Source organism: Rattus norvegicus, chromosome 3 (assembly GCF_036323735.1).
Source record: "Rattus norvegicus strain BN/NHsdMcwi chromosome 3, GRCr8, whole genome shotgun sequence".
NCBI lineage: Eukaryota > Metazoa > Chordata > Mammalia > Rodentia > Muridae > Rattus > Rattus norvegicus.
In genome coordinates, this window is record NC_086021.1 from 74,628,010 (window position 1) to 74,651,733 (window position 23,724).

At 43.2% G+C, this 23,724-nt stretch overlaps 1 protein-coding gene across 1 annotated transcript in view; it reads right to left on the bottom strand.

The window, feature by feature from the left end:
* Lrp2 (LDL receptor related protein 2) overlaps window positions 1–23,724 on the bottom strand; it is a 157,388-nt gene that overhangs the window by 30,862 nt on the left and 102,802 nt on the right. The window contains exons 42-58 of the mRNA NM_030827.2: window positions 23,044–23,333; window positions 21,926–22,129; window positions 21,021–21,263; window positions 20,519–20,644; window positions 18,935–19,057; window positions 17,293–17,424; window positions 15,041–15,242; window positions 11,825–12,120; window positions 10,948–11,464; window positions 10,362–10,514; window positions 9,766–9,936; window positions 8,719–8,942; window positions 5,719–5,896; window positions 4,479–4,675; window positions 3,593–3,838; window positions 2,557–2,685; window positions 1,540–1,659 (exon numbers count right to left, since the gene is read on the bottom strand). Of these exons, the coding sequence (NP_110454.2) occupies window positions 1,540–1,659; window positions 2,557–2,685; window positions 3,593–3,838; window positions 4,479–4,675; window positions 5,719–5,896; window positions 8,719–8,942; window positions 9,766–9,936; window positions 10,362–10,514; window positions 10,948–11,464; window positions 11,825–12,120; window positions 15,041–15,242; window positions 17,293–17,424; window positions 18,935–19,057; window positions 20,519–20,644; window positions 21,021–21,263; window positions 21,926–22,129; window positions 23,044–23,333 (3,551 nt within the window). The remainder of the gene's footprint in view (window positions 1–1,539; window positions 1,660–2,556; window positions 2,686–3,592; window positions 3,839–4,478; window positions 4,676–5,718; window positions 5,897–8,718; window positions 8,943–9,765; window positions 9,937–10,361; window positions 10,515–10,947; window positions 11,465–11,824; window positions 12,121–15,040; window positions 15,243–17,292; window positions 17,425–18,934; window positions 19,058–20,518; window positions 20,645–21,020; window positions 21,264–21,925; window positions 22,130–23,043; window positions 23,334–23,724) is intronic.

Below are 23,724 nucleotides of genomic sequence, written 5' to 3' on the forward strand. Positions count from 1 at the left end.
GTTCAAAGACAGCCAGAGCTACATAGTGAGACCTTGCCTCAAAAAAAGAAAAAAGAAAAAAAGAAAGATAGAAAGAAAGAAATTTTATGCCTCGATTTCAAATCCATAATGACCGTTCAGAAGTTTTGCAAAACTCTAGATAACCAATGACAGTATTCAAAATGAACGTTATTATCTTTTTGCTCATTTAATAGCAATGGGAATTGAACCCAGGATATCATCCATGAACAAGTGTTTTAACACTGAGTTACATTCTTAGACTATATATATATATATATACACATATACATAATACACATATACATACATATATGTACACACACACATGCGCACACAAATGGTATGTATATATGGTCTCACTAAGTTTCTCAGGCTGGCCTTAAACTCATACTATGAACCAAGGAGCCCTAGGGCTTATGACCTTCCTCCTTCTGACTCCCACAGGGATGAGAAGTACCTGCCAGACCACTCTTTCGTGTAACAAGTCTTAGCTGGTTGACACTGGTAGGTGCAACCAGTACCCTAAGTCTTCCGATGGCCTCTGGCCATAGCGAAAGACTAAAAGGCAACTAAAGCTGAAAAGGATACATTTAAAAAGAAACTTGAAATTGAAAACATATCATGAGCCAATGATGATAAATGATGACTGGGGCTTATTTAACAAACACGCCTTCTCATTCAAAACTGAATACTGAGTTAGACGTGATCTAGTCCTTGGGCTTCCTTCGCTCAGACTCATATTCCATTGCTAATGGTCATAATTACTGAATAATACTCACTGCTATAAAACAGTCACCTATTCCAGGAGTGATAACCGTGTGTGTGTGAGTGTGTGTGTGTGTGTGTGTGTGTGTGTGCATGTGTGTGTATCTGTGTGTGTATGGATGTGTGCGTGTGTGTATGTGTGTGCATTTGTATGTGTATGTATGTATGTGTGTGCATGTGTGTGTATGTACATGTGTGTATATGTGTATATGTGTGTATGTGTATGTATGTGTGTATGTGTGTATGTGTGTGTATGTGTCTGTGTGCATGTGTGTGTATGTGTCTGTGTGCGTGTGTGTGTATGTGTCTGTGTGCATGTGTGTGTATGTGTGTGCGTGTGTGTGTGTATGTGTATGTGTAAGTGTATGTGTATGTGTAAGTGTATGTGTATGTGTATGTATATGTGTATGTATATTGTATATGTAAGTGTGCATGTGTGTATGCAAATGCAGAAATACTCCTTCTCCTGCCATTAGAACCTTGTTGGAGAAAAAGCTTTCGATACAGGTCCCTAGAATCAGCACCTTTTCTTACTTTATTTATTTTGGTTTTATTCATCTTATTTTATAATTCATCCTTCATCAGAAAGCATCTCATTTGTTTTTTAGAAGAAGAAACAGACCAAAGGAGACTTAATCAAATGCCCCCTCACAGATACCTTCTCCCAAAGCATGACTGATTAGCATTTTAGAAGGAAAATGATGATGCACTCAGTTAAATTTCAGATATCCCAGCCCGGGCGGCTCACAGGGGTCACAAACCCTAAGGACTCACCGCAGTTTTCCTCATCCGAGTTATCTCCACAGTCGTCAGTGCCGTCACACTTCCAGCGGAGAGGGATGCAGTGGTGATTCGCACACCGGAAATCCCCAGAAGGATGGCATGGCACCGATTCTACAAAGCACAGTCATTTTTAAGACTTCATAAGCTAGGGTCCTGGCTTCATTGTGGCATAGTCTGAGAATGATGTTTTCATATCCTTGAAGCACCCAGACATAGGGATGCCCTCTGTTAACTAACCCTAGCCTGTCTTCTACCTTGAAGGTAAGTTTATTTCCTTGCAGGAGGAAGAGTATCTTTTGGCTGCCTTGCCTGCCTCTGCCTCAGGGATTAAAGAAAGACATGGACCTGGCCATTATTACCTTTTATAGGAACTATTCTAAACATAAAATGTGATGTCAAGTTTGTAATTGGCATCAAGAAGCTAAAATACTGTCAGGAGCTTAAAATGGGGTCAGTAGAATATCCTACTCTACCACCTTTAGTTTTTAGACCCAGTCTTATTATCTTTTTTTCTCTCTCTCTAAATCATATACATCCAGATACTTTGGCTTCAAGAGACGCTATATTCCTAATTTTGACAATTTGCATTAAATTTGTCCTTTTGTCTGATGCCAGAGTGACTACAGCTACCCACTAAATGATCAGAGAAGTCATCAAGACACTTTGAGTATCGCGGTCATGGAATAACACATCCAGATTTGGAAATGCCCCTTTTTGTGGCATATTGTGCCATCTGTGAGATCAGACAGGCCATTTAGACGCGTCATGCGGGAGCAAGGTCTGTACGTCTGGAAGAAATGAAGCATGTTCCTAACATCTTGATGATAACTTCCTTTACTTATCTGCTTTGGGACCAGATGTCATTTAAGAGGACATGAATCAAGTTCCCCCAGCGACTCCAAGCTCCTTTCCAGAGGTCAAAGACATGGGACATCTGTCCTTATGAGAGCAGCCAGAGCTTGACACCACCATTCCCTCGACCCTCCCCAGCCCCGGAGCCCTTCTTACCACAGCCTTGTTCATCACTGTTGTCCCTGCAGTCATCAAAACCATTGCACACCGCCCACTGCGGGATGCAACGGTAGTTAGTCTTGCAGCTGAATTCTGTGTGGTTGTCACAGTTGTAAGCAGCGGTCGCTGAAAAGGAAGAAACCAAGAAATGAGGGTGGAAGTAGATCTTGCTGGAAACAGCACCAGAAGGCTCCTCGCTGTGCACGTGATGCCTGCGACCAGCAATTGCCCCGTAACCGCTAAACGGACTGTGGCAACGGGCAACTCCGTTAGGTGTGATCTTGTTATCTCAGTACCACTCATTAGGGCTATGATGTACTTTAGACAGGAAGGGACATGTGGTTTGAATGAAAATGGCCCCCAAAGGCCCATAAAGAGCACCACCGTTAGGAGGCGTGGCCTTGCTGAAGTGGGTGTGGCCTTGTTAGAGGAAGTGTGTCACGGTGGTGGGCCTTGAGGTTTCAGAAGCTCAAGCCAGGCCCAGGGTCACTCGCTCTTCCTGCTGCTTGAGGACCTGGATGTAGAACTGTTAGCTACTTCTCAAGGACCACATCCTGTATGCTGCCATGCACCCCTGAAACTGTAAGCAACCCCCAATTAAATGCTTTCCTTTACGAGGGCTGCTGTGGTCCTGGTGTCTCTTCACAGCAATAAAGACAGGGCACGAACCTGGTTTGAAGTAAAATCTTTGAACTGAAATGCTGGCTCTGGGGTAATATGACCATGGATTTAACTTGTGTCTCACTCGGTTTGCCTATAATGCAGGGGCCTCACCTTCCTAACCTCAGTGTTTCTCACACGAGATCACATGTGTGCTGTGTATCACGTTCTGCATGGCTGGACAACTCCGTGCCACACGCAGGCTCCTGGTTACAAATATGAGCCACTCGATGCTGCTTTATCTTGTAGTGATAGAGATTGTGAGAAAGACAAGAAAGGATGCTCCCTTCTCTTACAGTGCAGCAGAGCGATGTGTCCCCGCCTGCTTGTCTACTGGCCTTAGGTTTTGCATGGCCCACCCCAGGGAACTCACTGCACTCGTCGATGGGCTCATCGGAGTAGTCTCCACAATCATTGTCTACGTCACACTTCCAGCTCTGCGGGATACAGCGACCATTGTTACACTTGAACTGGCCGGGCCTGCAGGTCCTGCTGGCGCAGTGCGAAGTGTCCTCATCTGAGTTATCCAGGCAGTCGTTCACTGAGTCACACTGCCAGGACTGTGGGATGCAACGCTTGTTGGCGCACTGCCACTCGTTGGACTCACACCGGTGATGCTCTGCGAACGGGGGGGGGGGGGGGGGGGGGCATTTGGTTACAAGCCGAGAAGCTGTCAAGAATGGGAGTGCCCAGTGCACACTGGTAGGGTCTAGAGAAAGCCATTTAACTTCCTTTCACTGGGCTTATATTCTACTGTAGCTATTGGTAACAATGACGACTACACGGGGAGAGTTATTTTTATTAGAATAACTAACAGGCCTTTATTAGACTCCCAAATTCACATCCTTTTCTTCACACAGAACTGGGGGGCCAGATGCTAAACACCTTCTAACTCTGTTCTTTTATCATTTAATTGTCTCCAAGGTTTGTGATTGCTACTTTTAACATTGTGTTTTTAGTTTGCAGTTGGGGAATGGTATTTATTAAGAGAGAAAACACAGTCTTCATTTAAAGTGAAGAGGAAGATTCCTTCTCAATGTCGGCTCAAGGAGGATTCTGCAACCAGCACACAGAGGAAGACCAGCCATCTAGGTAACTTACTATTGACCTTAAAAGTTCAAAACTCAAACCCTCTATTAAAATACATACAGGGTTGGCCCTAACTTTTCTCCAAATTTTTTGAATGAGATTTTGGGTTGATTTTACATAATCAGCTACAGAAACAGACGAAGAAGGCTATGAAAAGGAACCCAACGTACCACAGAGAACACGGTCTTCATCAGAGCCATCAGCACAATCCTGGCGAGCATTGCACAGAGCCTGGGGGCTCGTGCAGTTGCCATCCCGGCACTGGAACTGCCCCAGACGGCAGAAGCGGTGTGGGCACAGGTCTGGTTCATCAGAACCATCAGAGCAGTCTTTCTGGCCATCACATTTCCACCATATGGGGATACACCTGCACACAGAAAGTAAAGCCTGTGGAAACTCATAGAGGGCCACTGACCAAGCAAGGTCCACATGGAAAGGCATTAGATACTGAATCCCAAGTGATGGCGGGGAGGAGATAGATGGAGTTACGTTTTTAAAAAGCACATGATTATCTACCAGAATGAAGACATTGGAGTAGCTTTGGGAAAGCTGGGAGACTCCAAGGATTATTGAGTGCTTATGTCATGACAGCCACATGGAGCCTTCTCCACATTTGAACACATCCTGGACCAAAAATCAAGCTTTAACAAATAGAAAAGGGGAGGGCTATTTCTTCCTCAGACAGTGCACAGAACGGGAAAAAGTCTTTGTCAGCTCTACTTCAGGCTAACATCCAGAATTTACAGTAAACTGTGACACCCAGAAAGCAGAAATGACAATGAGCTAAACAAAGGGGCTAAGAAAATGAACAGAGAGTTTCATCCTGGGATTTGCATGGGGAATGCAAGTTAAAACTACCTTGAGGTATACCACCAAATCCCCAATCAGAATGGCTGCCATCAACAGACCAGACAACAAAGACTGGCGAGGATGGGGAGACAAGAGCCCGAATTCATGATGGTGGGACTGTAATTTAGTATAGCCTATACTATAGTATTATTTCTGAAATTAAAATTAGAATTCATGCCAACCAACCAGCGCTTCCAGGGACTAAGTCACTACCCAAAGACTATACATGGACTGACCCTGGGCTCCAACTGCATATGTAGCAATGAATATCCTAGTAAGAGCACCAGTGGAAGGGGAAGCCCTGGGTCCTGCCAAGACTGAACCCCCAGTGAATGTGATAGTTGGGGGGAGGGCGGTAATGGGGGAGGATGGGGAGGGGAACACCCATATAGAAGGGGAGGGGGAGGGGCTGGGGGATGTTGGCCCGGAAACCAGGAAAGGGAATAACAATCGAAATGTAAATAAGAGATACCCAATTTAATAAAGATGAAGGAAAATAAATTAGAATTCAGCTGGACCACTGAGAGACAATTTGAAAAGGGGAGCGAGCAGACGCCTCACTTTTCATTGTTGCCACACAGGAACTGCGTGCTGGAGCACATGGGCATGCAGAGTGTTCTGTCTCGAAGCTGAACGGTCTGGAAGTCATCGGGACACGCGCAGGTGAATCCTCTCCCCCCCGCTTTGATGAGGCACAGATGAGAACAGCCACCGTTGTTGGTACCACAGGGATTGCTCACTACGGAAGAGAAGGAAAAAACATGTGTCTACTGTCATTTGCCTTGAGTGTCAAACACCAATCAGCAGCACGTAGAGCAGGACATGGAATGTTTCCCCCTTAGCTGCCATTATGCCAGCGCTTAAATAACGCAGGCAGTGGGTTTGATGCTTCTCCTGGGAGAGTAGACAAGAATACCGCTTTCATTCTGTGCCAGATTTCAAGTATGAGTTGTGATCCCCCAGTCACTCATATATCAATTCTCTCTCATCCTACGAATTGGGACAACAAAAGTATGGATGCCAGAGCCATGCATGGATAGCTGCACAGTGTAAGGTTTTCGGTCTCCCCTTAGAGACAAAGACCGTACGAAGAATATTAACATGCAGAAAGAGATACTGAATACCATTATGGTAATAACTCTCATTTCTCTTTACCTCTAAGTTTGTCAAATGTTAGAAATTATAACTTCAATTTTATATCAATTATAGAGATTTCTACCAATGTAGGATTACAGCTATACAGTACTTTGTTCAAGAATGAATTTAGTAATCCATCCCATACATTTCCCGTGTTCAAAATTATGACCACTCCCAAATTATCCCTTAAAATGACAACCTATCCATAATTTGTAAAATAACCATAACCAGACACCCAAACCCAAGAGAATGGGGTGACGACACTCCACAACTTCTTCCTACTAAATATGGGTGATGAAAAAATTGGTACAGAATTTATATATTGATATAGAATTAAAGTTTTCATTGATATAAATTTCTTATATTGATACAAGATTTGAAATTAATTACTCTTAAATAGGCACTGTGCCTTGCAACTCATTTAAAAATACAAGGCTTAGACCCAGTCCTAATAAACTGTTTAGGATGATTAAATAACTCAAGCTAAGGGCCAGGTAGTCATCTCACGGTTATATTATATTCTGATTTAATTGTAGTAAAATATTTTCAATAATACTCAAATAGAAATGGCTAAGAGTAGTTAAGCTATACTTTACATAGTCTTCAAAAAATTAGAAATCCACAGAATGTGACATTTAATGCTATTTCATTATTAAGAATAATGAGACATTATCCTTATTTATTGACAATGAGACATGTCTGCTCCTAACAGCTTCCCCATTCCCCTTCAAGGGAGAAACTGAGCATCAAAACCTCCTTATAGAGTTGCTCCAGTTATGGCAAGGTAGCCTCTGGACAAAAACTGCTCTATTCATCTACAGACAAAGAAATACTATCCAGGAAAGGACACACAATGCAGGACAGTTGACAGTTTAGCTCTGCCAAGACAGAGCAGACTAGTCCTTCATAGTTCCTGCTCCATTTCAAGGTCTACCAGATAGATGGTTCTGGGCCAGAAGGCTGAAGACAGATGCTCCAACATTATAAGAAATTAGGGAACATAACTCAGGTATAATATTGTAAGTTCTTTAAGTTAGGATAGATGATAGAATGCTTTCTCTAATTGGCAAATATGATGGACTGGATGTTAATTGTATATCATAGTTTATATTTTACATAACTGCTCTGGTTGTGCTCAATTTATATCTGAGAGAAGAGCCTTTTTTCCTATTTACACAGAAAGGGTGGGATGTTGGGAATTGCCTCTAATGCTTTGTCTTGATTCAGCCCCCCCAAAATGGGAATCTGCAAATCCAAATGCTGAAGGTTCTGTCCCTAATTGGGTTTTTAATTGATCAATAAAGAGCCAACGGCTAATAGCTAGGGAAAGAGGGGGGTAGGGTGGGACGACTTCTAGGTTCCCAGGAGAAGAAACACAGGGAGAGGAAAGAAAGGATCTCAGCCAGAAGAAGGGGATAGGACAGACCATACCAAAAAGGAACAGAAGAGTGTTATGGCCAAAATGTAGGTACAAGGAGGAAAGCAGCTCCTAGAAAGGCTGTCCAGAAGCATCTTGGGCAGCAACAATAAGGAGGCCACCCAGAAGGAGCCAGAGCAACAAGATGAAATATATATTTAAGTGTTAAGTCAGGAATGCTGGAGAGAAGAATGTTCTGGCTGCGGAGAGGTTTAGGAGTGCACAGGAACTGAGCTAGTCAAGGCATAACAAAATTAAAAAGGAAAAAGTTCCTCAGAAGATTTTAGCAAGACATCACAACAAAGCAGACCCCGAAAAGCCAATACGCACCCCCAGAAGTATACTTCAAATCTCTCCCACATTATTTCTAAAAGATTAATTAACTTTAATTGCATGAATCAGAATAAAAGTTCACAAGGAATAGAGTAAGCTCTTCCACCCACCTTTATTTTCTCAGAAGATGAGAATAAAAACATTTGTGTGACTCAAAACATGCTGCCATGAGCAGAGATATAATAACTGCTTCATAATGACTACAGTTTTCTTCTAAACCTTTTGTTATCAAGGGATAATTGTTAAAGGTACTATAATTGCATACTGATAGAGATATAGAATGCCCTTATTTTTTAAAGTATTTAGGCGTAAAATAAGTTGATATTTAACTCACCTTAAAATACAACAGTCCTCCCACCAAAATACTAACTATGGGAATACTTGTCATTCACTTAAGAAGAGGTCACTTGTCAGTTAAAGGCCACCCTAAGCTACGTACCTAGTCTAAAAGCTAAGAACTTAAAATGAAGCTCATTGGCACAGCGATCATCTAGCAAGCACAAGGGCCTGGGTTCTAGCCCAACCCTGGAAAACATAAACTTGATGTATAAGAAGAGAAATGAATTCCTCTTAATTCTCGAAAGGTGTTTCAAAGAAAACATTAACAAGTGTCAACAAGTTCCTGTAAATCCTGTTCCCAAAAACAACTGCCCCGAAGCCCAGCAGTTACTCACTAATCGGCTGCCGGTATGGATGGTACACGTGGATGTCGAAGGGTTTGTGCGTTGTGTTCACCAGCACCACTCGACCTGACCCATCATATTTGTTTCCCTTTTCAACCGTCCGTGTATTCCAATCTGTCCAAAAAACAGTGTCTTCAAAAATCGTAAGAGCAAAGGGGTGAGGCAGTGATCCATCGTACACCGTGTGTCGGTGGTGACCTTCCAAATCAGAGAACCTGGTAGGAGGAAGAACGGTGTGTAAGTACCCTCTCCTCTGAATGTCCTTCAGGACCCGTGAGTGAAGCCCTTACCCCTCTGGGTCTCCAAACAAATGGCAAATGACATAAAAGTTTAAAAGCTATACTCAAAAAATGAAATAGCCACAGATATTGAAAGAATTACCAGTTCCTAGCTGTGGTTTGGGTACGGGTTAATAATATTTTATGCTAGCTCTACCCATTGACCACCTTTGATTTCCTGAGATAAGCATCATTCTTGTTTTCTAGTTCTCTGTGTGTGTGTGTGTGTGCATGTATGTATGTATGTATGTATGTATGTATGTATGTATGTATTTATGTATGTATGTAGATGCCTTCAGAGACCAGAGGCATCAGATCCCCTAAAGATAAAGTAACAAAAGATTGTGAACCACTCCACGTGGGCTCCAGGAAGAAGTAAAGCCAGGTCCTCTACAATACTCTCCGAAATGCTGAATCAATTTGCCAGGCTCCTGACAGCCTGTCTTCACTAGCTGTAAACTCTAACCATTCTCTTTCTGATCATTTCTATAGAGCTCCAGGCCTCTTCCTGTAGTAGTACGAGCTAAGATATAACTCAGTTAATACAAACTGAAAGTCATCCCTAGCTGTACGTAAAGCTTGAGGCCAATCTGTACATGAGATCCTGTCTTACAAAAGAGAAGGGAGCTCAGAGCGACTCTGAGGGCACAGGCCAGTTGGAAGATGAATACGCAGTTGTTGAGATGAATCCTCCGAAAGCTGAGCCCTCCTAGTTTGTAATTAGTTACTCAGTTCGTCTTTTGTTTTTCAAGGTACATACTCGATATAACCCAGGTGAGCATCTGCCCAGTACAAGAGATCGTTGGTGTAGTCAATGGTGATGGCATTGGGCCATTCTATCTTGGTAGAGATGATCACAGACTTATTGGTTCCATCCATGCCAATCCTTCCAATGTATGCGTGAACACCCCAATCTGCCCAGTAGACATGCCTGTGGGAGCAAACACAGAAGGTTCAGACCCTGAAACCAAAAGATACAGATGTTCTCCATAGAGAAATGAAGTTCCCATCCCAGAGTCTCTCAGAGAAGAAAGAGCTGGGAAAAATTATCCATAAATAAGGATGGTGTACAATGGTCCCCAAAGTGAATTCTGGATCTCAGTGGCTTCGATATAAGGAGTCCACTAAAGAAATATCACAATTTCCCACGCATACAAATCAAGTGTGACTCAAAATATTTGAAAAGTTAAGGACAAGAGTCCAGCTGATAATGAGCAGCGCTGATCATTGCCCTAACCCATTCACCAAGCAGGAAAACAGAGACAGATCCCAGCAAGATACTGGTCCATAAGTAGTTAGATGAACAAGCGATTGAATACATGAAGGAAAAGGCCCAAGATTACAGAGGGGCCGTACCCTCTTTGAGGATGAAGGACAATTCCCCTGGGATGTTCAAAGCAGAAGGTATTGTTAGCATCCACACAGTGCTGGGCTATCATTTTGCGGTGTCGACCTTCAAGGTCAGAGACAAACAGGCAGTCCAAGATGGCATCCAACCAATAGAGTTTTCTGCAATGGAAAGACAGCAGTTATGATGATAGCCCCTTTCTTTATATGTCCAGTTTCCTATCTGAGCTCCCTGAGACTCATACACGCTTCTGTTCCATAGCACCTGCCTCAAAGAAAAGAGGACACAGGGAAACAGGAAAGGCTATCAAAAGTTTCTACACACCTAAGTTGAAAGAACCAATTCCCTACTGCCCTGAAACACTCAGAATTTCTAATGGTTTTACAAATTGCCAAAGTTGGAGAGATGGCTCATTGGATAAGTAGGACCTGAATCCCCAGAAGCCATGCAAAGCAAGGGCACAATGGTCCACTTCTGCCAATCCAGTGTCCTTTCTTCAAGCCAGCTAGTCTGGCATATGCTGGTCAACAACAAAGAAACCTTGTCCAAAACAGAGAGAAAACCAAGAACCCATACCAGAGGTTGCATTCTTACCTGCTGACCCAGTCTACAGCCAGACTTTCAGCACGTCTTAACCTGTGGTTTATGATGGTCTCCCGGTTTGTCTTATTCAAAAACATCCTCTCAATGATTTGCTTCTCTGCATCAATCCAATACAGCCTCTTTTCTACTCTATCAAAGTCCAGGGCCACAACATTGCCCAATCCTTGCAAAATCAGGGAGTAAGATGAGCCATCTGTAGTTAAGTTTCTTATATAGTAACGGTTGCTAAAGATGAGATAGGGCTCGATGTTACTATTCTGCCGGCAGCTCTTCCCATCTGGCTCACGGATGTAGCCAGGGGCACACTTGCAAATATAGGAGCCTACCACATTCTCACACTTCTGGCTACAGAGCTGGGGTGACTCCTTGCATTCGTCAATATCCACGCAAGAGCGTTTGTCAGACATGAGCTTGTAGCCAGGGAGACAGGAACAGTAGAAACTAGTTATGGTATCTGTACAGTTGTGGTCACAGCGACTGATTGAAGAATCTAGGCACTCGTTAATGCCTGCAGGTAAAAGACAGATACTAGAGAACCTAAAATATCAGCCATAGGCCCATAATTACACTCAAAATCAACACTTGTACCATGTGATGCCAGTTCTCCCAAAAATGAATATGGAAAGCAAGCCAAGAACTTACTCTGAGAACCTCCATGTTCTCTTCATTCTAGATACCTTATTGAGCAATTCTCTTAAAGGACACTCTGAATACTGCTCTAACTGGTACACCAAGATACCTCTCTCTATTCATAAGGAAGCAATGATTTTTTTTTGTACATTTTCTTTGCAGAAGACAGAATGGAGAGTCCTGGGAGACCTTAAAGGATTGCAAATCTACACAGTTCCCCTCCCCCTCCCATACTCACCACAGCCTTTCTCATCGCTGTTGTCTGAGCAGTCGTCCACATGGTTACAGACTCGCCCCATCTCGATGCAGTGCCCGTTGTCACACCGGAATTGATGAAGGGGGCATGTGGGTTCTGGGGTGTGACACAGGTGCTCCTGCTCATCAGAACCATCTCCACAGTCATTGTCCTCATCACAAACAAAGAACCTAGGGATACACCGCCCGTTCTGACACGTAAATTGATTTGCATGGCAGGGTGGGTACGAGCAGCCCCTCTCATCACTGTAGTCTCCACAGTCATTGCGCCGATCACACCTGCGTTACAAGACAAAGGACCACGTGGACCATTTTAACAAGTTCACGATGCCTTAGCACCCTACTTCCAAAATATCCACTGACCCCCACCAATCTCCAACTCTGGGACAATCCGTGATTTGGCCATCCTCATGACTTACCCTGGTGCTGGTGGCTACATAATAAATGTGAGTGTAGATTTGTTCACCCACTGTTTTATAGGGCAAATAACTTGATTCCTACACTTGTAACTCTAGGAACAGCTTTATGGACACTGGAATTACCCAGATGGATACATTATATACAAGTCCTTAGCATGAATTTTGTGTCTTATAGAATTGTTGCTGGATAGTACCTTTTCAGAACACCTATCTCTCCACTGGAGTAATGTTCCCATCGGCAGACCTCTTCTTATAATTCTACTGGGACCTTTCATGATATGTGAGTTAGTCATGGTAATGGGAAGGAGATTAAAAGCAGTGGATTATCAGGAAATAATGGCAAATTTGCATGGTGTAGTCTTAATTCTGATGCCTAACATTCCCAGGTCCTAAGGGTACCTGGGAATACCTTAAGTCATACTCATATTCTGAGATCCCATAAAAAGCCATGCTTACTAAACAGGGTCATGGTGACAGTTTAACATATGTATAAAAGAATTTAGGATAAATATAGATACTGCTAATATATGATAATTTAATGATGATGGAAGGAGGTCCAGGAGCTAAGGGTAGGGTGTCATGCAATATTAAGGTACCAAAGATGAATCTAGTGAGTCTTACAGCTATGCACTGACCATGCCTGCTAACTAGGACTGCCATTCACAAGCCTAGGGTACTGCCAATACAATTTAAACCCAAGGCATAGGCATAGATCTATGAAGAAAGCCTTGATCAAAGAAAACAGACTTAGCCTACTTGATTTTCCAGAAAAATCAAGTACTTCCCAAATGCTCCGAGACATCAGTGTCTCCCATTATCTAGCTCACGTCTTACACAACGAGCCAACCCCCAGGTTTCTGGCATAAGTGAGTTCCATTACTCCAGCAAGCACTCCTGCCACAACCCAGCCTCAGCTAGCACTGCTGCAGTGTGTCAAGGAAATTGTCCCCTTGTCCCACGGTGCCAAATGGGGGAGCACGCACTCCACCAGGCTAGAGGTTTCACACTCTATTCTGATGTCACTTAGATATACAGGATTCGGGCCCTAGAGTCCAGGTTTCCAGAGAAGTTTTATTCTGTTTTGCTTTGTTTTCTTATCCTGCTAGAGCACTGCCAAAAGAAATTGAGAAAGAAAAAAAGAAAAAAGAAGGAATAAGAAAATGCAAGGATAATAGAAAAAGAAAGAAGGGAAGAAAAGAGAAAGATGACCAAAATCAGTAAAAAATCAGTGAAAAGTCAGTAAAAACCTGGAAGTACAGGGGTACAGGATAGAGGGGATGACAGGAAGGGAGGGGTATGGGATAAGGAAGATAAAAGAAAGGGAGGGGTATGGGATGGGGAAGACCATAGAAATGGAGGGGTATGGGAGCACGGGGTGGGGGGGAACTATAGAAAGGGAAGCAGAGACAACCCAGTCTAATCAAAACAAAGTCCTGGGTTTTCAGATATATTCACACCTAAGAATGATAGACCTGACTACTGATTAACTAGACTAGACTAGAACGGGACAGGGAGATGACTCTCTTTGACCACCCAAATAACCAACTACAAATACGCTTTACGTCTGTCCTTACTCACTGCCACTCACTGTACTGCATGCTAAGGCCCCGCTGGTGATGCTTCAACTTTTATAGCACATGACTGGTTTTTCCTCTTCACAATACCATCATACATAAAATCTTGGCCATCCCATATTCCAGACCTGTCTCAGCATCTATCTTTGCCCCCCCAAGGCCTCTGCTGCTCTGACCTTTCAATCTCCTTCTCTAGACATGGAAACCTGGTGAATCCTGGTGCTTGAAAGAGGCCCTGTGCTTTTTAACCCTGGAGTGGGCCCCGCATCTCTGTTTCAGTTCCACAGATCCGAATGCCTGGTGCCTATACCTAGGGAAGGTCTACAGGATCGCATACCCTCTCCCATCGGCAAACTCCTCTCTAGGTTGCCTTATTTTGATTGAGGCTTCTCTCAGTCTCGTTATTCAAAGATTTACTACATACGGTGGTTAAGAGGCTGGACACTATAAAAACAACATTCATTTTAAGAGACCCATTTGGAGAAAGTGGTAAGAAATCACACCACAGGGAGTCCCAAGATTCCCCAAAGCAGCTCACTGTGGGCTGAATCTGTTCGAGACAGTATCAAGAATTTTAAAGGTTCTACATAAGAATCCCTACTTCCAGAAGCTTTGGCCTTCTCACCTGACATTCAACACTCGTTGCCTTGATCACTCAAGGTTGTGGTAGATTCTCTTCTAACTGAAGCACCTTTTTACTTTTTATTCTTGGATATTTTACGTATTTACATTTCAAATGTAACCTAACCCTTTCCCAGTTTCCCCTCCGGAAACCCCCTATCCCATCTGCCAAGTGCACTCTTTTTCTTATAGCAGAGAGCAAATACAGAAACAGTTTTTAGAGCCATGCCAGCCCCCAAGGAGAAGATGAGGAGGCTCACCAACTAATGTCAAGTTAACTCATTCTTTTCCCTCACCCCTCTGTGGAAGGCCACCTGATAGCTACATTATAGAACCCTGGGATCTTCCTGGACCACGTCATCCATAAAAACACATAATTAACTACATCAGTATAAAACATGTATTACTGTGTTACGTATTAAAACACTTTTTCTGACCTGGATTTCAAAAGACTCCGAACATTTCTTTGAATAGCCTAGAGGATCATGGTCACTAGGCCCTGTGACCATTGTTCCTAGCGTGTGAGTCAGTCCTGCCCCTATGAGTATTTAAGGTGTAGAGGGATGTGTTCGAACCCCAGTTCACCTGAATGACTGCCTGACACATCGTCCGTTTGCACAGCTGAACTCCCCTGCAGAGCAGGTTCTCATGGTGCAATTCTGCAGCTCGTCCAGGGCGTCCGAGCAGTCCGCATCACCGTCACAGACCCAGTACTGTGGGATGCACCTCCTGTTGGGAGGTCTGCTGTTGACACAGGTAAACTGAGTGCTGGAACAGTTCTGAAGCTCTGAAACCAAAGCAGACAAGAACCCCTCAGAGCTCAGAAATGCTCGTGTGATCTCTACACTCTTACAATCTTTAACGCTCTGACAAACCATACGGGCAGGGCAATATTATAAATACCTCTAAAGGCTCTAATCTCAATTGTGTGAGTGTGAATTTTTCAGAAGCAAAACCTCAACATAAAAACTTCTCTGTGAGATTTACATAAAAACGTTTCTCCCATAAGGCTTCGAGAAATGACTTCCATTTTTAAAATTTGAACAAGTGCCTCTTTACAATGTATTTATTCTCTCATATAGTACATCCTGATGCGGTTTTCCTTTGCTCCTCTCCACCCAGTCCCTTCTTCCCTCCCCACTCCCATCCACTCCTCCTCCATTTCCCTTTAGTAAAGGGCAGGCCTCCCAGGGATATCAACCAAACACGTCATATCAAATTGCAGTAAGACTAGGCCCTCCCGTAATATTAAGGCTGGGTGAGCCAACCCAATAGTTCAGGGGTCCCAAAAGCAGGCAAAAGAGTCAGAGATAGTCTATGCTCCCACTGTTAAGAATCCCACATGAAGACCAAGCTACACAACTGTAACATATATGCAGAGGGGCGTAGGTTAGACCCAGGTAGGCTCCCTGATGGACCATTCAATCTCTATGGAGCCCCTGTGAGTCCAGGTTGGTTGATTCTTGGGTTTTCTTGTGGTGTCCTTGACCCCTCTCTGCAGGATTGAACAAATATCTTATATTTTAACACCATGCTTCATATTCCACTGTAGCCATAGTGAGATTAGTATTTTCACGCCAATTTAACGGGTGAGAAAACTTAGTTCAAAATGGTTAACTGGACATCTCAAAGTCAGATAGTCAGACGGATTAAGAGCCAAAAGAGACCTTTCTCCTCTAAAGCTGAGGCTTTTGAATATTTATTGCAAGCACCACCCTAACAAAGAAAAGAGTTAAGGTTGGCCCAAGTTGCCAGAAAGGCAACTGGGGGTGGGAGTGGGGAGGGGTGAGATACTGATTCAGAATACTTATTCAGTCTCATCCCAAGCAAGACATAAAAGAAAAAAAGGGAGAAAATAGTTCATGTAAGTCATCAATGACAGAGCAGATACAGAACTCTGGCCACAACAAGTGAGTTCACTACCAAACAGGAGCACAGGGAACTCTGTCCTTGCTATGCTAAGAGGGAAAGACAATGCTAACTTAAGCCCCTCAGGTAGCAACTCCACTCTGCTGGCAATAACTTTAAAAGAAATGTGGTGCTAGTATTATGAGAACAACCACTTTTTTCCCATAATTTAAAATTTTTAAGAAAAATTTTCATACAATTCATTTTGATCATATTTTCCCCTACCCCAGCTCCTCTTAGATTCTCCCCACCTACCCAAACCACAACTTTTTCTTTTTCTCTCAAACAGAAAAAAAAAAAAGACAAGAAACAAAAAATTTAAAGAGCCAATAGACAAAGACAAAAAGGCCCAACAAAGCAAAATGAAACAAAAGCCCACAAAAATTCTATTGAGTTCATTCGTGTTGGCCAATCCCAGGCTTGGAATCTGCCGTGGAATATTGATGTAGCTGCTTACACTCGTTAGAGCATCCATTAACCATTAGGATAGCATCTTGGTTAAGGGTGGGTTGGAATGGGGAGGACCTGGGAGGAGTTAAAGGGGAAAGAATATGATCAAAATACATTGTTTGAAGAAAGAAAACACTGGTACTGAGAAATGAACTCACTGATGAATACTGGACCGTCCCAACCGCATCACTGCTCCTAGGGTGATTGGCTGCCACACCGTTACCGGGAATAACCAACTGAATTCTTGTCACCTACTCTAGACAGGATTCCCATCAGCTGGATGTGAATGAGAATGAGTACCGAGCCACTTTGCATCATTGTAAAAATCATGGTGTCCAACAGCAGGAAATACCGGTAGCATTCTCTTAGTGGGCATTCATTCAACGGGGTTTCTGACCATTGGTCCCTCCAACCATGAAAATCAGCTCTGAGTTTCCCTGGAATGTGAATCTGCAGAGGAATGAACTGCCCTCACTTACCACAGTGATGCCGCTGGTCCTCGTCACTCATGTCCCCACAGTCGTTATCACCATCACAGACCCAATTGCCTGAGATGCACCTGCCATTATCACACTGGAACTGACTGGCCCTGCAGGTGTTCACAGAATGCCCTGACAAGAGAGGAACTCCGGGTGAAAAGACTGGGATGGCTACTTTGTAGTCTCCAGCAAGGACATTTAAGCCTGGTTCCTGTTGATGGAAAGCTTACTCATATACACATCAGGGATACATGAAACCTTACAGCTCTCAGAACCTGTGCCTTGATTTTATAAATGCAGTAGAAAAACAGGAGAGAGGTCTACAACATAGCAACATAATGGAGAGTGTAACATCACTCACAGAGAAGGCTGGCAGTGAGCTGCATATAGACTCAGGGAAAAAATTGTAAACTGAAGTGCAGATATAAGATATGTGGACACTTACTTGGGTTATTACAGTGTGTAATGCAGGACACAACTATTAATTGCTATTACTATGACTTTGGTCTGGAAATTGGTATTTATGTTTTAAATACACAGAAGAGGTAATTTCAAAGTTATAAAGTTACCTAACAGTTATTATCTCCCCTCTCTGCAGATCCTTTATTTTCTACACATTTCTCAGCATTGACGTGAGGATAAAAAAGAAAAAAAAAATCTGAAACCTGTCCAAGAACTGCTATCAATCTGCTGCAGAATTAAACTTCATAGAACTCAATGGAAACCAGCATTAACTCTAAAACTATGCTAATGAACAACCCAGACGATGGCTTTACACATGATGTTATTATATAGTATAATCATACAAGAGAAAAAAATCAATCTAAATGATTAATAATATACCAATCTGAGGAGTACTACGTATCACTGAAGAGGAGTGTGAAGACTGTGCATAAGGATAAGTAGACTTTCTCAAGTCAGTGGTGAATACTGAGGCGGCCTTGCCGCTCTATGGTCTGTCATGTCTACTTGGCAGCACGAAAGAAGAAAGTAGCCACGGATGACCTGAGACAGCATTCATCGCTACAGACAAGTTACTGGTCTGTAACCATACTTTTCTAGATACCACATAGCAAGGATTTTTCTGATGGATTAAAAGACAATTCAGAAATTTTATCTTTAAGTGCTTACAATTACTTATAATTTATGACAGTAAAAAGCAAGCTTTGACTACAAAGAATAAACATGGGCCTCCAGCTACCTGACAAGGCCAGGGCACCTCCCTCCACAAGTTAGTATAAGAAGAAATAAACTTAAGGTGTGCCTGGTCTGAGCCCTCCCCCTGTGTGTGAAGAATCCAGTCACTTTTGGATTCCCCCAACTGTCTTAAAAGGCTCAGACAGAATTCATAAAGTCCAACTGAGAGTCAGCTAAAATTGAGCTGCAAGCCAGACGATCTGCTGGATACCACACCGTCTCCATGTGTCAGCATCAACTAACAGCCTCCATATTCTCAACAGCTGTCCACAGTGGCTGCACTAGCCATTCACTGATGAACACCTACTGAATGCTTCTGGCATCCTCCTAGGACCAGAAGCAGAGAGCGCAAGTAGCCAGCCAGGTGGCTCCAGAGTTTGACGTGTGAGAGGAGCCCCAACTGCTCTAGCTACACCCTAAGCTTCGCATGGTTGCTGACTCTTACCACAAGTGTCAGGTTCATCCGAGCCATCTGCACAGTCGGCTTCACCGTCACAGAACCAATAGCTTGGAATACACCGCTGAGGGGAGAGGCACTGGAACTCGTTGCTGCGGCATGTGTGTGAGGCTAGAGGACAAGCACAAGATTAAAACGCAGGCAGGACCCCATCTGTTGCCCATCTGCCTGTATCTTTGAACTGGTTAATTGCTGCCTTTGGGAAAAGGCCTTGTCTAGAAGTTTCTATGGGGCTGCAGGTGCATAAGATACAGGAGGGAAGTATTTCCCAGTTCTCCTGAATTTTTGTTCAAGACTCCATAAATACAAGATATAAGTTCTATTTGCTAGAAAATATCAAAGAGGGCCCAACTACGTACAATCTCGGCTGTTCAACAAGTCCAAGACAGGAAGGTGCCTGCACCCTGAGTTCAAGGACAACCTAGAAAAAACAGTAAGATCCTGGCCCAATAATCTATCAATTCTGATCAGACTTTTAAATACCAAAAATGTCATTGTGCTGTAAAACTTTGTGGAATAAGTCTTGATTTTTTTCTTGTTTATTTCTCTCTCTCTCTCTCTCTCTCTCTCTCTCTCTCTCTCTCTCTCTCTCTCTCTCTCTTTCCTTTCTTTCTTTGTGTTTGTTTTTTCAAGAAAAAGTTCCTAGCCTGGCTGTCCTGGAACTTACTACGAAGACCAGGCTAGCCTCAAATTTACTGAGAACCTCCTCCTGCCTTTGCCTCCCAAGTGCTGTGATTAAAGCTGTGTGCCACCATGCCCTGCTTGACTTTTTAATTCAGTGAATTCTATTAAAATAATATTGCTCTCAATGCTGCCCCTCACCACAATTTGTTAATCATAATGCTCAAGTTAGCAAAATTCTCACCTACTCACTGTAACTCAGAATTGTTGGGGTGGATGATAAAGACCCTTTGACCTTTGTTAGCTTCTAATGTGTGGGTACAAATATCAGAATGAATGGAGTCTTGCCCTTCTACTCTCCAAGGCTTCCCCCTTTGCCTGGGCTGGAATAGTGCCAGATGGATTGGCCGGTAAACATTCGCTAGCAAAGCAGTAACTCCAACCCTGTGTGATGCTGTAAGCCAAATTTCATTTCTTTGGGCTGTTGTTATTTTTGTACCTGATTACTGCTCTGGTAAATTTTTGTGATAGCCTGGGGTTTCCCCAGGATGAGGAATTCAGCTATGAGGAATTGGTAAATTCTTAAAAGATACATCTGCTCACACCGTTTATTCTCAACCTTATTAAACTTAAGAAAGACCTTTTATACTTCCATGGTTCGTAGAGGAAATTGTTTCGATAAAACTAAGTTAGTCAAGATCACGACCATAATACTGCTAAATAATAACTTCTACAATACAAATACAGATTGAGGCCTGGGATACCAACAGCTTTCCAGAAAAATAGACTTGAAGCGTGAAACTTCTCCCACCACGTCTACTCATGTCTTAAAGCAACTGCCTTCCACTTCTACCGACAGACTCAGTTTTCAGTATTAAAGCGAGGACGTCTCTGTGCTGCCCGGTCGCTCCTCTGGAACCACAGACGGCGAGCCAGCTCTGTCATACTCACCGCAGTAAATGGGGTTCTCGTCACTCCCGTCTCCACAGTCATTGTCTCCATCACACAAGAAAGCTCGGGGAACACAAATATTCGTGGTCTGGCATTTTGTGAAATCCGGCGGGCAAGTGTGGGGAGCTTTAAAAACACAACCAGATAAGAAAGACACTTGGAACAGACCTACCAAGTATATCAAAAATAATGGCGACGTTAACCAACCCAGAGAAGGGTCTAAATCAGAGGTCCAAACCAGTTCAAAGGTAAAGAGAGGCCCAAGTTGGTTCCTGGGGTGTATATATATATATATATATATATATATATATATATATATATATATCTCCATCAAATTAAACAATTCAAATATTAGGTAGATATATTTTTATATCATTTAATTGATTAAAAAACCACTTAGGTTTTTTTTTTTCAGAAAGCAATAGATTTTAGGGAAAGATTCCATCTCCTGCATCCTAACGTAGGACCACGGAGCCCCAAAGGAAGGACTTTAGACACTTACGGCAGTTTTTCTCATCCGAGGTGTCATTGTCATGGCAATTGTTTATGCCATTGCAGACATAACTGAGCGGTATGCACCGCCCATTGCTGCACGTGAACTCTGTGGTGCTGTTGCAGTTTCTGAACAGGCAACCTGCCTCGTCGCTGTTGTCCCCGCAGTCATTGTAGTAATCACAGCGATAGTGGTATGGCACACATCGCCCGTTGCCACAAGTGAAGGCTGTTGATCGGCAGGTGTGAAAGGCTAGGAGGAAGGAAGGACATTGAGCGAAGACTCCTTCCTTGTGGTAACAAATTGTAACGTTAACATTGTAACTTCCTGGGGTGAGTTTGTCTCACTTCTTGGACAGAAATGCCTGAAAGTCAGACTGGATGTGAAAGTCAGACTGGATGCAACGTGCTTTAAAGGAAGAAAGCATTTTAAATAAGCGACGAAAGTCACTTCAAGTCTATCTCAAACGCAGAAAAGCATGTAAAAGCACAGTACTCCTAGAGAAAGGTACCCAGCTACAAATCCCCTTACTCCAATGACATAAAAGCTGAGGAGGGACAGTCAGAAGCAGTGTGATAAAGTGGTAACAGTAACCCCCTGGTTAGTGCCGTACTGTCATGCTCCGCCATCAACCTGCTCTCTTGCTTCTTAGAAGATCTCTGGTAGCCACTGCTGTATAGACGGACAACCTGCGCAGTGTTTCCAACCTCTACAGAGACTAGAAATTAACGTCAGGACTTTAATCGAATGACTTTCCTCATCTACGCGAGGTGATTAAACTGAAGTGCAGCCTGACTTATCTGAGTGAATGTTTTTGGGCTCCAGCAGAAAAGCCACCCATACCGTAATGTTTTGTGCCAAACAGTTGCACAATGACATCTTAGCTCCAAACGCCAACCCTGAGTCCGGCTTACCACAGACTGTAGGAAGCTCGTCACTGCCATCACCACAGTCGTTGTCATTGTCACATTTCCAATCCTGATTAATACAATGCCCATTGAGGCAGGTGAACTGGAGTTGATTACAGCGGGTCCCCGTGTCCACAACGCAGTACTTGTTATCGTTGGCCAGATACCAGTTGCCTTCGTGAGGACACTGACACTCAGCTCCATTTGGACCTGGGACAGAGGGAGGCAACGCATGAGCATAGGAAACTTTCTTAGCCTCCTCCAGAATGGCGTGTACGACATCTTAGAGATGAAACACCATCTGTGATGGTTTGCATATGCTCGGCCCTGGGAGTGGCCCTATTAGAAGGTGTGGTCCTGTTGGAGTAGGTGTGTCACTGTGGTTATGAGTTAGAAGACCCTCATCCTGGCCGCCTGGAAGCAAGTATTCTGCTAGCAGCCTTCAGATAAAGATGTAGAACTCTCAGCTCCTTCTGTACAATGCCTGCCTGGATGCTGCCGTATTCCCACCTTGATGATAAGGGACCCAAGCCAGCCCCAATTAAGTGTTGTCTTTATAAGACTTGCCTTGGTCATGGTGTCTGTTCACAGCAGTAAAACCCTAAGACTCCATCCACCTTTCAACTATACTCTGACCTGTTTTTCCATTAAAAACAACCACTGCCCACCTACAACATGGAGTCCCATGGAAGAATTGGCAAAGACACAGTATCAGAAAGTACATATTCCTATGAAACTGCTCTCAATGGGATTCTTATTTCACCCTAAAATATCACACTAGAAGCGATAGCTCCTATACAGAAAGATTACATTAATGGAATTCCTATTCTAGTTAGAAAGCCAAACCTTTCATCTTACTCTTTCCCTTCAACAAGCTAACACTTACTTACACTGCCTTTACAAAGCCAACCCATGCAGAACAGAACAGAAACCCCACAATACAACCCTCTCAAAATAATCCTTAGTCCACTTGATAAATAACCTGAGATCAAGAATTTCAATTTCTTTTTCTTCTTGAAGGTAATAAATACCCTCACAGCCTCCCTCACCAAGTGTCCTTGCCATCGTTGTTTCGGTCATTGTGACTAAATACTTGTTTTCCTCTTCCTGCTCAGCCCCCTTACCTGGAGCACAGATATGGCTGCATCCTCCGTTGAACTGGTCACAAGGATTGCTACACTGCTGCCGCTGGGTTTTGACCACTGTGGAAATACCACTAGGCTGGGTGGGCAAACGTGTGGTCATTGCTACCAGGTCTGACCCGTCGTACTTGTTAGCACGGTAGATTTTTCTGGTGTACAAGTCTGTCCAGTAAATGTACTGGCCATAGACAGTCAAGCCAAAGGAATGAAAGGCAGTGCTGACAACGACTTCTCGGTTCGTGCCCGTGAGAGTACTGCGTTCTATTTTCTGCCTGAAGCAAAGAGAAAGAAAAGCAATTGCTAAATGGAAAAAGAATTATAATGGTTAGGTCTGCTTCAAATGGCTAGTCAAGTAGTGATCATAAGGTGCATGGCACATGTGTCTTTCTTGGTGATGGTAAGTCTTATTGGCTTATACAACAGCCTACATATAGCATCATTTCATAAGACCTAGGCTAACATTAGAAGTGGGAACAATCCAAGAAAGGATTTGCATAATGCATGGGACCTGGTGTGAAACGTAGCAAAAATATAAAACAAGAACTGATCTCCTTTAATGGCATTGATTACTTTGAGGAATTTACTTAGAATGGCACAAAACATCATTGCTATGGTTCAAAAGAGAGAATGAAAGAAAAAAATGAGAATGTTTCATCACAAGAC